Genomic DNA, 13,421 nt, shown 5'->3' on the forward strand with positions numbered 1-13,421 from the left:
GTGGTATCAAGTCTCATGAAGTTTGATTTTCTAAAAGGTCAGCCCAGAGTAGTGCTCCGTTTCCACCCGGGGCTTTCATCTGGGGTTTACTTTACCTTACATGAAAATCCTGGCCACTAGCTTGATAGACATTGCGTGACCTACCTGTGAGTTAACACAAGGACCTGCTCTGAAACCCTGTGGTGTGTGAGTCCCCGTACTGTTATTTTAGGAGAAAATTAGCTGTTTTCAAGTAGCTTTTAATCACTAGATTTTAAACCATTCTCCAAAATGGTATTTGTGTAGCTCAAAAAAATATAAGCAGAGCTTTATAGGTTAAAGAAACATGACCCAAGTCTATCCTGGACTGATAGCAAACTTACCTTTCCTGCAAGGTAACAATTTTGCAAAAAAAAAAAATTGGAAAAGCTACATTGAATAAATGATTGTTTATTTCTGAAAGTGTATCTATTCTGACATTTACTGTGGCATACATTTTTCTACATCTGGAAGAATGAAATGGTTGCAGTTTATTTTTAAAATCTTCAGAAATAGAAACTATTCTGAACAGAAGTTTCACCTGTGTTTTTGAAAATATTCCCAAGTATTTAATTTCATTCTTAGTCTAAATGAAATTGTATATTGAAATTTCATTTTTTAGCACAAACCATTAATTCCAGAATCCAACTAGTTTTAGTTTCAAGTGGTTTCTGTATTTCTATAAACAGCATCCTGCAAACATCTTATGCATGAGGCCTTATTTCTGGAGGCTTAATTCTTGACAGCCCCATTTCTTTTACAAGAAAAGTGGGCAACCCTGCCTAGGTTGTCCTTTTCCCAGCTCCAGACCCCACATGTGACAGCCTTGGGATGCCTCCTCCTCGCTGTAAGTGTGGGAGTAGTAGCTGGTCTTGGCACCATTGGTTAATGATAACATGTAGACCCCGTGTTCAGACTACCCTACCCTTCTTTTGGCATTTGGGTTTAATTAAATATTACAGTATTCCTGTTTCTCTCTGTGGTTTCCCCTGTGTGTCATTGCAATATATCTCTCTGTGGCCTTTTTATTACAGAAAAATGACTGTATTACTTACCAGAACAAAGCTTTTCAAGGACTGCTTGAATAAAAAGTTTCAGCTAAAAGTTCACATTATTTTCTGCCCATTCCATCCCCTGGCACGGGAATTAAGGCTGGGTTTGGATCACGGGTGGCTGAAAGGTGTTGCCAGCTGCAGACGAGGCTGTCCTACCCTTGCGTTCCCATTTCAGAACTCTTCAAAACCAGTGTCACCTTTGACTAGTTTTCTGCTATCTCAAAGCTAAATAGCTTCTAAATTTAGCCCTGAAATCCCAGCTGGGTTCTCCTCTGGACCTCTCTCCGACATTTCTGCACATCTCCTTGGGTGTGCAGTGACACTGTTAATTACAGCTGTGACTGCCCAGAGGAGCTGTAAGCACAGAAACAGAGCCCGTAAAGGACCTGCCCTCCATTTCTTGTTTGACTACAGGATTTTTACATACTGTTCTTGTAACGGTGCTCAAAGAGCATTGATTTATTCCTTATCTTTTCCTTTCCTTTTTTCCAAAATCTATTCACCATAACAAAGTTTGGCCAAGTTCTTCCTTCCTGGATGTTAAAAGAATTATCAAATGAAATTGAATCAGAAGACAGCTGTTCAGACATTACTGTTCTCTATGTTTTTTCTGGCAACAGAATCAAAGGTAAAAAGCCATCAAAAAAATGTTATTTCTGAATGGGTCAAACTGGCTATCAAAGAAGCTTATTTAAAGTCATGTAAGACTTCCCCTGAGGCATTAGTGCGTAGGAACGCACATTCTTTTAGATCTTTATCTTCTTACAGAAAGCAAGCATGCGTCTTACGAGGAAGTATTTAGAGGATTGGCTATTTGAGCAGCATCCTCTGTAGGTGCTGCATTTAGGCAGTGACGACGGTTGTTACTCCTTGGCTCTAAATATAAACCCTTATAGCATGTCTTTTTTCTCAAATTTCTTTTATGGTTTTTGCTACATTCCATAAAATGACCCTTGTGAGGAGACAGCAATACCAGACTATGTGAAGGAACGATTTTTTACTATCCTCAAGTAGGTTTTCTTGTGTTTGAAGATCACCATCAGCCTTCATTTGCTGGACCACCTCTGCCCAGCCTTGCTCATGTCCGTGCCTTTGTTTCTATTATTAGGCTCAGTCAGTTTTTCTCTGTTTTTGACAGGTTGATTAAAGCTCTTCCATGGGAGCTGGGAACGTTTTTAGTGTAGAAATAGTAACTCGGTGTAGAAATAGTCTATCAGAGGTTTAGGAGAGCTTTGATAGCAAGTTAATGCACTGGGCGATCTACTGCCCTGGTTTCTGCAGTAGGCTACAGATACTCAAAGAGTATTTCTCTGAATTGTGGCCCATCTCTTTGGCCTTAATAACGCATTTATCACAAATGCAGCCTGTTATGAAGCAAAGCTCTAATAAAATGTTACTATACAAAGATAGATTTAGAATTAACATTTTCTCCCTGTGTGTCATTCCATTTAATATGTTATATTGGAATTATGAAGAAATACCATTTTAGCCTAAGCCTTTTCATGAATTATGTACTGTAGTGTTAAGACCTCTGCACTTCACTGCTCGTGGAGAACATCATGATCCTTTTGAGACGTGTAGCTGTATGAGGAAGTGACATGTACTGGTGGGAGTTCACAAGACTCCTGTCAGGTCTTATGTGGTGGGGTTTTTTCACATTTTTTTAACCTGATTGTCTTTTATACAGCTCTTGATGAGCAGGACTTTCAGGCAAATAAATGGATGACAATTTTTAAGTGGAAAGTCACAATTTCATATCTTTACTGCTGGTGGGGAGCCCTGTGGCAGCTGGACATAGTGGATTTTAATGAAGTGTTAAGGGCTTTCACGTCTGACGTATTCTGAAAATCTTCAGACGCAACATCATGTGCTTCTCCTTGTATGGAACAAGAGTCCTACAAAAAGAAGAATTCCACTTTTTGCATGTAGGTCAATGTCTGAATAAAATGAGCTGACTGCCAGAGCAGGAAGGAGTTTGCTGGGGCACTGCATACAGCAATAAATTTAGCATGAAAGGCGGAGATGGGCAGGTAGTGGATATCTTTTAAGGTGCCTGATGTAGTCTGCTTGATCAAAGAGTTTGGGAGACCAACTTAGAAACACAGCAACAGCTGGATTTAGAAGATTTGAGGATATATGCCTGAATTAGGAAATGTGGGTAAAATTAAACTTCAGCTCGGTCTGCCCTAAGGATTATCATAATGATATTGATGAGTAACTGAGAATTTATCCTACTTTAGTCTATTCCTGGGTCTGAGATATACTTCGAAATCTCTCTGTCCTCCAAGGTTTGCAAATGAGGATGGTGTAAATTAAATCACGGAGAGCTTGGTTTGCAAAACTTCTAATATCCCTCACTACAGAGAGAGATTCCCTCTGTGAAATCTTGAATCTCATTTGTATTTGACAACATGGAGGAGTGACCATTAAAAATCGTATTATTCAACAAGATTGCATCGCTTTCTTCTTCTGTCTGAATTCATTGAAGTCCTCCAGCAGAGGATATTGAACTACACAACCAGTGTGCTCAAAGTCACGCTGCAAAATTGAAACAAAAGTCTATCAGGAATTCAGTACATCAGTACTCTGTGCTGAGGGCTGCTAACATCACAAAACCATCCTATTTCCATCTCAAGGTTTTCCATCACCTGAATGAGTTGTGCTGCTCTCCCTGTGCCTAAGCTGTGAAAAACCAGGACTGTTCCCTTTCTTAAAATCCTGGTTTCGTCAGATGTTTTTTCAGTACAGCTTTATTTAAGAAGGTCCAATGCTTTTGTATCCCTCTGTAGCAAGGTGACCTCTAATAGCAGGAGTGAAACTCCTCATCGGAGCAGGCTGGACCTTGTGGCAGCTACCTGGCGTTTGGAAAAGCGCTCACAGATCTTCCTAATGTCAGTAATGGTTAGTGGCATCTTTAAAACAGTGCCGGTATAATTAAAACGTGTAGTTAGGTTTCTCATTTAGTGTCAACGAGATGAGAAGGAATTGAGGCAGCGTATTGATTTAAATGTATTGATCTGAGGGGTCACTGTGTCACTCGCCTCCTGTGACGGCAGGGAGGGAGGCTGCGGAGGTCACTGTGGGCTCGGAAGCTTCTCCCTGCCTTTTCAGTGCCTGTGTGACCTGCTCTTAAACAGAGGCCCTTACACTTGGTAATACCTCTTGAGTTTTTAAATTAAAGTACTAGGAACGTACATTTAAAGGGGAAAAAAAAAGGAAGAAAAGAAATGTAAGCTTTTTTTCATGTTATTATGAGCCGCCTTGATAACATTAACTGCACGTGGATCTAATTGCTTTGTGTTCCTTTCTTCTGCAGAGTCATCTGGTGGTTTATTTTATCTGCAGTAAGAGCAGTATTACAATGCACAGTACATGCTAATTATCAGAATACAAAGGAAATGCATCAGTGTTTCCCATTCTGTAAAATGGAGACCGTCGCGTTGTTGTCTGAGGGAAGTTGTCTAAATGAGGCTTGTCTGTGTCTTGGGGTCACAGCTTGGCAGCTGAAATGAGGTGGCATATTGTGTTGACGGTGCCTAATGTCCTATCTTTAGGAACTGGCAGAAAGATGGTCTCCTCAGAGAGCCCCGAACTCTGAAATTGAGTTTCTTAGTGTGCTCCAGCAGAGCCTGAAACCATTGACTTTCAGGCTATATATGATTTACTGATGGAGGCAGATATGTTTGGTGACATTTGGCAGCAGCTTTCTGCCAGTGATGGACCCTTGGCTCTGGAAGATGCTTCTCGCCTGGTCCAAATTGCTCAAGTCTATCTTGATCTTCAGAGCACTCTGCAATGTACATCTTTTTCCAGAGCTACGGTGCAATTGGGCCTCTGAGAGAAGTCAGATGTAGGAGAAAGAGGGGAATTTGATGGTCTGTGGACAATTTAATTTTGTCTTTGTGATGCATTGTGGAAGTGTGTTCAGCCTTTAAAAAAAGCCTTATTTTATTATACAAATCTCTGATGATGATGATGATGATAACGACAACAACAACAACAATAAATATAAACAGAATCTCAGGTTTGTTTTAAAAATCTGCTTTTACTATGAATTGAGTAGCCTGAAGAAGATACATGTTAAACAATTCATAATAAAGTACAGTGGAATGAGTTTCTTTCCTGATATACAGCGGATGAGGACACAGATAAAGAAAAACAAAGCTACTCAGTTTTATTTGGACAAAGCAGATGATTTTCCCAGTGGCAGGATGATGAGCAAAGTATATAGAAAAACAGCTGAGCTACTACCCTAACTGCTGTTGATCCTAGTGGATGATTTTTTTAATTTTAGTAAGGACTTTCTTAAGACTTCAGGGTTCCCAAGCGACTGGCCCAGCCCTTCACTGTGGGGGAGCAGCCCTGGGAGAAGGGGGAATCATTTCCACAGCTGGTTTTGGAGCCCAGACAGATTTGTGCAGTGGATTTCTGCCTGTCTGCATCGAAGGTTCCCTGTGAGCTGCATGCACACTGTGAAGTCTTATTTATTTGCACTCAGAAGGCAGCAGACGAGGCTCTCTTCTCTGGAAGAGTTCTCAGCTTGTTCTGTAATCTGTTACAAGGAATGCGCTAATTAATGGAGATTTCCTTATTTAGTTAAAAGATTAAATACATCAGCTATTAGGGTTTGTATGTAACTCAAAGTATAAGCTTGCAAGTTCTTTAAAGAAGAAAACTGTAATGCTAAATCAAAAGAAATTAGGAATCATAATGCAAAGTCAGCATCAACCCAACTGCCTTGTCAGGATTTATAGAGACTGTGAAATTGAGCAATAAAACCAACCTTTGGATGAATTTCAATAACAATAATGTTGAGTTAAACTTACCAGCATTTTTTACAAGTCCTCTCTGGTCTATTTAGAAACTATAATCAGTCTGCTACAAGATAACAAGAGTATATGCTCTATTGAGAAGAGCAAGCGGGAATAAATTAGCTAAGGGGGTCTATTATTTGAGCTTTGCAGAATATTTGATGTGAAAGTTACTTTTCTGGGTTTTTTGGTTGTGCATTTACTGAATGTATTCATTAGATTATCTCTTAAATTTCCCAGCTAGCAAACTAATAATGCATAAAATCTCTCAAATCCTTGTATATTTAAAAAAAAAAAAAAATTAAACATTTGTGCCATGGCAATATTACATCCTTTTCAGAAGCAACTGAAGTTGTTAGCAGCTTTAAGACTCCCAGACTTATTTTGCTTAGATTCCTTCAGTTAATAAAGTTCTCCCTTGAAGCAGGATTTAAATGTTTGGACCTGGATTGTTTAGGAAGACGTGCACCCGTTGTAGCTCACAAGCTTCTGGAGCCTTTAGTCATGCCGTGTGGCCCATGGCCAGTGGCTGCCTTATCCATGGCACACTGGGGAAACCCCAACCATAGAGCTATGATCAGCTGGTGGAGTTAGTCTCTTAACCGCAGACTGTGCTCAATGCTGACTTTTAACCTGAGTTAAAACATGAGGTTTGCTTTGCAGGAGATCCCAAAGCTTCAGCTGAGCAGAATCTGGCCCACCAAGTGCCATGGTCCCTCAGGTCTCCCTTATAAAGGCTTTAGCTATTGGACTTTTAGCACCATGTGGATTTACTGGTGTTATTCTACATATTTCACAGTCAGTAACCAAATGAATGTAAATATTAATTGAAAAATTAATCAAATTTTTTCCCTCTACCTTTGGTCTGTGTAATTAGAAACATTTCTTCTGTGTCACTGTCCACTCTGCTGCTCCCTTGTTTGTTAAAGGGTGATCTCTTTTATCCTATAGACTCCAAGGGAAATTACTGGTGTTATTACCAATGGCAGTTGCGGTGATGCACAGAATTGTCCCTCTCGTAGTAACGACCTTGAGTTTTATGAGGCACCTCAAGGTTTACTAACAAGGGTGGAACGGCTAGAAGTTTGTTAACCGAAATGATGAAATATGTTAGAGAGGATACAAATGAGTTTAAAGCCAATTCAATTAGAAGTGCATCTGTTTCCAAAGCTGCTGGAGAAATGTTTATTTTTGAATCGCTTTTAAGTCAGCCTCTTGGAATTCTGTTGGCACTGTTGTTTAATGCTGTGCACAGACCTTACACCCGCAGCAAATTTATCATTTGGGAGTGCAACAATCAGGTGGATGCCAGTGTCTTACGTTAACCTGTAAACCTACCAATTGCCTCTTTTCCTACGACAATCCATTTGCAAATATAGAGGGGGACACGGAAGGACGCTGCAGCCCCTGGCTGGCTGTGGCTGGTGTGATATGTGCTGCGTCTTGGGTAGGTAGGAAAGAAATCGTACTGCTGCAAAACTGTCCCCCCGATGCTGCAATGCAATCCACAGCCTCTTCGTGCTTCTGCGGCGCTGACACCCACCAGCCCATCGTCCAGCTGCCTCCTATTGCCTTGGCTCTTTTGGGTTGCACAGCACGAATGAGACAAGAATAACAGTTTTAACACCATGTATTTGAGCCTTCACCTCCAACACCCACCAGACCATCATCCTCACTTTATTCATCACCCTGCTATTGCTTCATCTCTTGGGATGCACAGAAGAAATGAGACAAGAGTAATAGTTCCTACATCATGTGTTTGAGCCTTCCCAGTACATCCCATGTAATCATAGAATCATTTAGGTTGGGAAAGACCTTTAAGATGATTGAGTCCAACCGTAAAATTGTGGGTGCTTTGTTTATTATAGACACTTTAAAGGAAGAGACTTCATTTGTGGCTTGTAGAGCAACAAGCACATTGTTCTTAATGAATAAATAATAGTAAAATGAACTGTGCAGCCTAGGTAAATGCATTTGTTCATCCCATTATGTTAGCAGTGTCTCAGTAGTAAAACAATAGCACTTAAACATAGAAAAGGCTTATTTGATCATCCAGCTCATTTTTCCTGCCAATTCAGGACTATTCCCAGTAGTATGTTTCAAAGTGCTTACTTAAATATCCCATGCACTGGTGTTTCGGTCGCTACCTCCTGCGACATCTGTGTGTGCAGCTCCAGGAGCCTGCTGTTTGTTCAGATAGGACAGAGACTCTCATCTGTTGTTTCTAAATTAAATGAGCTTTAGTTTAGCAGTATTTGAGATTTTTGAGGAATAAAAAAAAGAGGTTAAAGGAATTAATATAAGAATATGTAGAAAGCAGGCTGAGCAGGGCTGAGGAGAAGGAAACTCAGTGATGAGGAAACTCCATGAATTTTTGGTATCAGGTTCTGTAGAGGAGAGAAAAATGGGGAATATGATGGGTGAATGAGATGTTTAAGGGTGACACTGACAAAACCAGCTGAGTAAACTCAACCTTGATTATGCTGTTTCCTTTATACATATTCTGATACGGTAAGCAGTATTTCTCTGGATAATAGCCTGAGTGTGGAATTCTTTATTAACACATTGTTTTAATAGCATTATCTCCTGTGGTTTTTTTCTTTTGGTTTTGTATTAGGCACCATGCCCATGCTACGAGTTTTCTAGGAATCCCAATACTAGGATTGTTTTGGGTATCCAAACTGAATCCAATCCCTGATTGGCTCCTGCAAAGAAAAACAGATATCCCATTCTCATAGGCAGTGGATGAGCTGAGTACAACATTATTTACTAGTTCCTCATAAAAAAATAGCCATAAAGGCATTCTATCATAGCAGAGAGGATATATCACATAAAGATTTTTGGAGGAAAATTTTTGTTGAATGAAATCTTTGATCCATGGGTATCTTGGCATAGGATTAACCTCAAGTGATTGATAGAATAAATAATGTCAGCCTGTGAGAAGAGCTTGAAAGACAGTTATATTCCTATTTTGATTCTGTAGCATTGTTTAGTATGGAGAGTTAGCTTCCTCTGGGCACGATGGTAATTTAATGCTCTATTAGCTGGCCATTATTTGTTTATACTTAATGTAATTTAGAAATATGGGTGAGGAAACTCAAAAAGTAATGAGCTGGCCTCTTGGCAACATCTTTAGAAATTCTGTGATTCGCTGGGGGATCCCCACACCACTTCCCAGGGATGGAGTACAATACGTTCCTCTACTTTTGTTTATTGTAACTTTTCCTTCGTTTTCCTTTTATGTCTTTTTTTTTTTTTTGTCTTACATTTCTTGTTATTATAGAGGTAGGTCTTGAACTGCCAAAAGGTTTAGCCCATTTTGCCTTCACTGATAAGTTGATAACCCCTCTGTCTGATCCTGCTTTGAAACAGGGCACTTTCTTTGTGTCTGTTGAGAGTTAATTACCTAGCCTGTCACACAGACCAAGGAAAAATGATATTTCATACAGTGGTGGAACAGAACTCTTTGGAGAACTGCCTAAGAAATGCTTCTCATAAATCTATCATGAGAAAATTTCTTTTACTTATCATAATGTATTATGAATTGCTTTGACTGGCAACCTAAGCAGGTGGAATAGAATACTAGTGGGATATTTGGGAGTTTCATTTGGGGAAAAAAAGCAAGTCTATTTTAGAAATACTTGTCTGTGTGTGTGCATGGGTGTAATCTCAGGTGAGAATACAAGACATGCAAAGTTGAAATATCTCAAACATGTGAACACCTCTGTAATGGGTTGGGTAGGAAATAATTAAGGTACCTAATTCCAGTGGCTCTGGAGCTGCAAATGGAAAGGCAACACAATGCAAGATAAGAGGTAGCAGAGTGGATAGAGCACACCGTATGGGGACAGGTCTGCAGCTTTAGCCAAGAGTTACAGCATGAGTTACAGGGGAGAAATGATTGCAGCTGTCAGGCGACGGGGTGGCCACCGTAAACGAAGAGGGAACTGTACTATCATGAAGGAAAAAGAGAGAAGAAATAGAGCATCATTGACCTGAAGGAGGGTACTACTGTTGTTTCCAGCATTTTTTTAAGGCACTGTTTACAAAAACAACATCAGTATTTCTTGTACTTCTAGAAGGAGGATAATTTCCAGTGGGGGATGCCTAAATAAATCTGCAACCTTTCTTGGTATTGACTTCAACATGAAGACCAGGAGGGAGGCAGCATATTGCTGCTGTGGGTCGATGCTCAGGATGTAACGCAGTCCTGGTTTGGAGTCAGCAGCAGGTTTGTGTATGGCAGAGACAGTAAATCCAGCTCCAGGCCAGAATAATCTCCGTGCCTTACTCAGCCTTGGTGCTTCCCGGTTGTTTGGGGCTGTTGTCTCGGGGTTTTGGAGGGCAGCTGCTTCTGGGTTGGGTTTTTCTGGGGTTTGTTGGTTGGTGGTGTTTTTTTTTTTCCCCTCCCTGACTGTCACCTTTACAGGGTAGGGAAACTCTTCATAAAAGAGTAATTGAATGAGCTAATTTGGTATTCTGTAGGTAAGGAATATAGAGGGAGTGCAATGAACTCCAAAGAGAAAGAAAGGGCGTAAAAATGAGAAACAGCAGAAATACAGTAGGACTGGAATTCGGTTATTTCCAGGATCATCATTGCCAGAGCTGTTAGAGGGATGAAGCCACCTGTAATAAAGGCTGATCTTAGCAGCCACTGACTTTCATGGTCTAACATGAAATCTCTTTTTTGTTTAAATTAAAATAGTACATACAGACATGACAAGCAGCTAATAGAAACTCAAGGAGAATGAATGCAGAAAGGTGCAGGAGCTATTCCACACTGCCAACCGAGAACTGGTGCCAGTAATTCCCTGGGAGACCCTGAGGGTTCAGCCACCCTCCACTGCCTTTCTGCACACTGGGAGCTCCATGGCCAGCATGGGGCTCTGCAAAATCTCTCTTCCCACATGCAAGCTCCTAAACCGCTGTGGGGTTGTGCCTGTATAGATGAACTCTGTTTTTTCCCTGAGAAACCCTGTTGGGTTTTAATTCAGCAAGGTGTTGGTCCTGCAGATGTCTGGTATTCTGCTTTTGAGAGGTGATGATCTTAGGAGGACTTTTATGTCAAGCCAGGTTAAGGTAAAAGCAAAGCTTTAAAATGCCATTTGTGAAACCCAGAATAGGCAAAAGAGTTGTAAAGAGAACTATCAGAAAGAAGTGGGAAGCGTGCTTCATCTGCTTCTCCCAAAAACAAATCCTACACCGTTCCAGCTGGCCGGCTGTGGGCAGGTCCCTCGGCGTATCTTGTGGGAGCTGCCAGGAGCACAGCTCTGGTGCCTCCACCATCCTCTGATCCTGCAAGCCTCCAACTCCCTGCCTGTGCCAGCTCTGGGGATGGCTAGCATAATACTAAAGGAGTACAAAATTGGGTGGTACGCTTAGTTCTCCAGATTCTATTATGGCCACAATCTTATAGGGAAGATAATCACCACCTCTTGGTGACCACCAGCTTCGCAACAGATACATTTGCAAGTGTGTGACCTTTACATCAGTCACTTTTATGGCGGCTTTCATTGAGCTAAACCAAGTAGAAATTAGTTTTAGTCACTTCTGTTCTTTACAAGTATCATAATCTCATGTTAGGACGGTGTTGTCAGTCTGCCAACTTTAAGAAGTTCTCATTTTGTGTGAGTTACACAGATTACAATGAGACATCAGAGGATTGGAGTTCACTAGTTGTGGTGATTAAAACCTTTCTCAAATTTTTGGTTTAGGTTACATTGAAGAATCTTGCACGGTCCCTTGCCCGTTTGATTGCAAATTAAGCGATTGGTCCAGTTGGTCCCCTTGCAGTTCTTCTTGTGGACCAGGGGTGAAAGTCCGATCCAGGTGGCTTAAGGAGAAGCCTTACAATGGAGGTCGTCCCTGCCCAAAGCTGGATCTCAAGAATCAGGTGAGCGGCATTAAATAAGCAACAGAAATCTCTCTGTGTTTACTCTATTTTTAATTGTGATCAAAAGATAATGTGCTGGTGAAGAAATTAAAAATAGGAGTTGTCTCTGGGATCCCACCTTGTGTCAGATTTTGTAGGCAATCCTCAAACTTCTTGAGGATGGAGGGGGAGATGCTCATGTAACAGCAAGGTTTGACCTGAAACACAGAGCCCTGGACGAATAACCCGCCCTGGACAGTGTATAAGCATCAGAGAGCTCAGATGTCATGGATCTTTTAAAAGTCGTTAATTCTCTCTGAGACTATGGTTGCTGCAAAAACATTTGTTAAATATATATTGCTTTTTTTAGCAACATTTCCCTTCAACACAAGTTCCCTTGAACATTAATCTCTGTATATTCAATATTGAAGTATCCCATCAGAGGAAAGTAGTCTCTAAATTGCTACTCTTTAAAAAAGATCAGCATCTATTTAAATGCTATTTAATGCTGTATGCATTTCAGCAAAACTAATAGTGATTTCCTGCATTTGCTGATTAATTCTCAACACTAATTAACACTGATGAAGTACTATTAAGTTTTGCCTGTCCTTTATTTCAGTTTCAACTATGAAAATTAATAGGACAGAAACAGTCATGCTGAAGGACTTCATATATATGTTATGAGTATATATATAAAAATATGTTGCTTAGTGTATATAGAAGGACTGTAATAGTATTCATGCAAAGATTTATTTATGTAGTGGCTTGAAGGTGCTAGAGCTGGTGGATCCAGTTGTTTGCTGCAGCAGTGGTGTCCTGGGATGCAGCACCGCTTCTAACACCTGATTCTGAACTTGCCTCATTTTCTTCACAGTTTATTTTTTTTCCTGTGAGAAACTTGGTAAATACTTCTGCTTCTTTCTTTTTCCATATTACTATTTGAAATTCATAGGCAGTAGCCTAACAAAAGCAGCAGGGACTATGAAAATACAAAACTGCAATAACATGTATGTTGTCCATACCTCAGTGCTTTTCTTAATAGATCAGACAGATCACCAAAGAGACAAAATGAAATCCCACAGTAAGTCGTATGGTAACAATAAGCTCCTTTGTAATGAAAAGATGCTGGGGTTTGTTACCCCTAGACACAGCAGACTACGTCTATTAAAAGTAAACTCATTGCTATAAAGTGGTGCCTATTCCCACACACATTAAATTTGCTAATTTCAAAAGCCTTTCAGAAGATATGAAAGGAAAGAAATTGTTTAAACTTGGAAGTTACATCTTTGTAAGGTTTATCGGTGCACGGTGCTTGCTAAGTGCCACGGCTTGTATTAATATAAATGTGGTCGGTGCTTTTTGCCTCTCTACCAGGAACACGTCTTGATCTAAAACCTACTGAATTCATTAGAGGGCTTCCTATTGCGGGCTCTGTTAGTGACATCTTAGAAGCCCATTAAGGTCTGGGGGTTTTAGGTATGGTGGGTTTTTTGTTTTGGGTTTTGGGTTTTTGTTTGTTTTGGAGTTGTGTGGGGTTTTTTTTTTTTTTTTTATATTTAAAGAGGCAGAAGCTATTTCAGTATACCAATGGATTACTTTTTCCAATTTAGATTTATAGCATTGGATCAGATCCTATAAATTTCAGAGCTTTTAGGATAAGAAGAA

General features: G+C 40.3%; 1 protein-coding gene across 1 annotated transcript in view; it reads left to right on the forward strand.

Annotated features, from left to right (window-relative positions):
* The window catches only part of LOC104626407 (thrombospondin type-1 domain-containing protein 7B-like), a gene marked incomplete at both ends in the record, with an annotated part of 103,517 nt that extends 91,740 nt beyond the window's left edge, over positions 1-11,777 (forward strand). The window contains one exon of the mRNA XM_010294322.1: positions 11,599-11,777. Within this exon, the coding sequence (XP_010292624.1) occupies positions 11,599-11,777 (179 nt within the window). The remainder of the gene's footprint in view (positions 1-11,598) is intronic.
* Between the last annotated feature and the right edge of the window lie 1,644 nt (positions 11,778-13,421).

This window comes from Phaethon lepturus, unplaced genomic scaffold (genome assembly GCF_000687285.1).
Source record: "Phaethon lepturus isolate BGI_N335 unplaced genomic scaffold, ASM68728v1 scaffold719, whole genome shotgun sequence".
In the NCBI taxonomy this organism is placed as follows: domain Eukaryota; kingdom Metazoa; phylum Chordata; class Aves; order Phaethontiformes; family Phaethontidae; genus Phaethon; species Phaethon lepturus.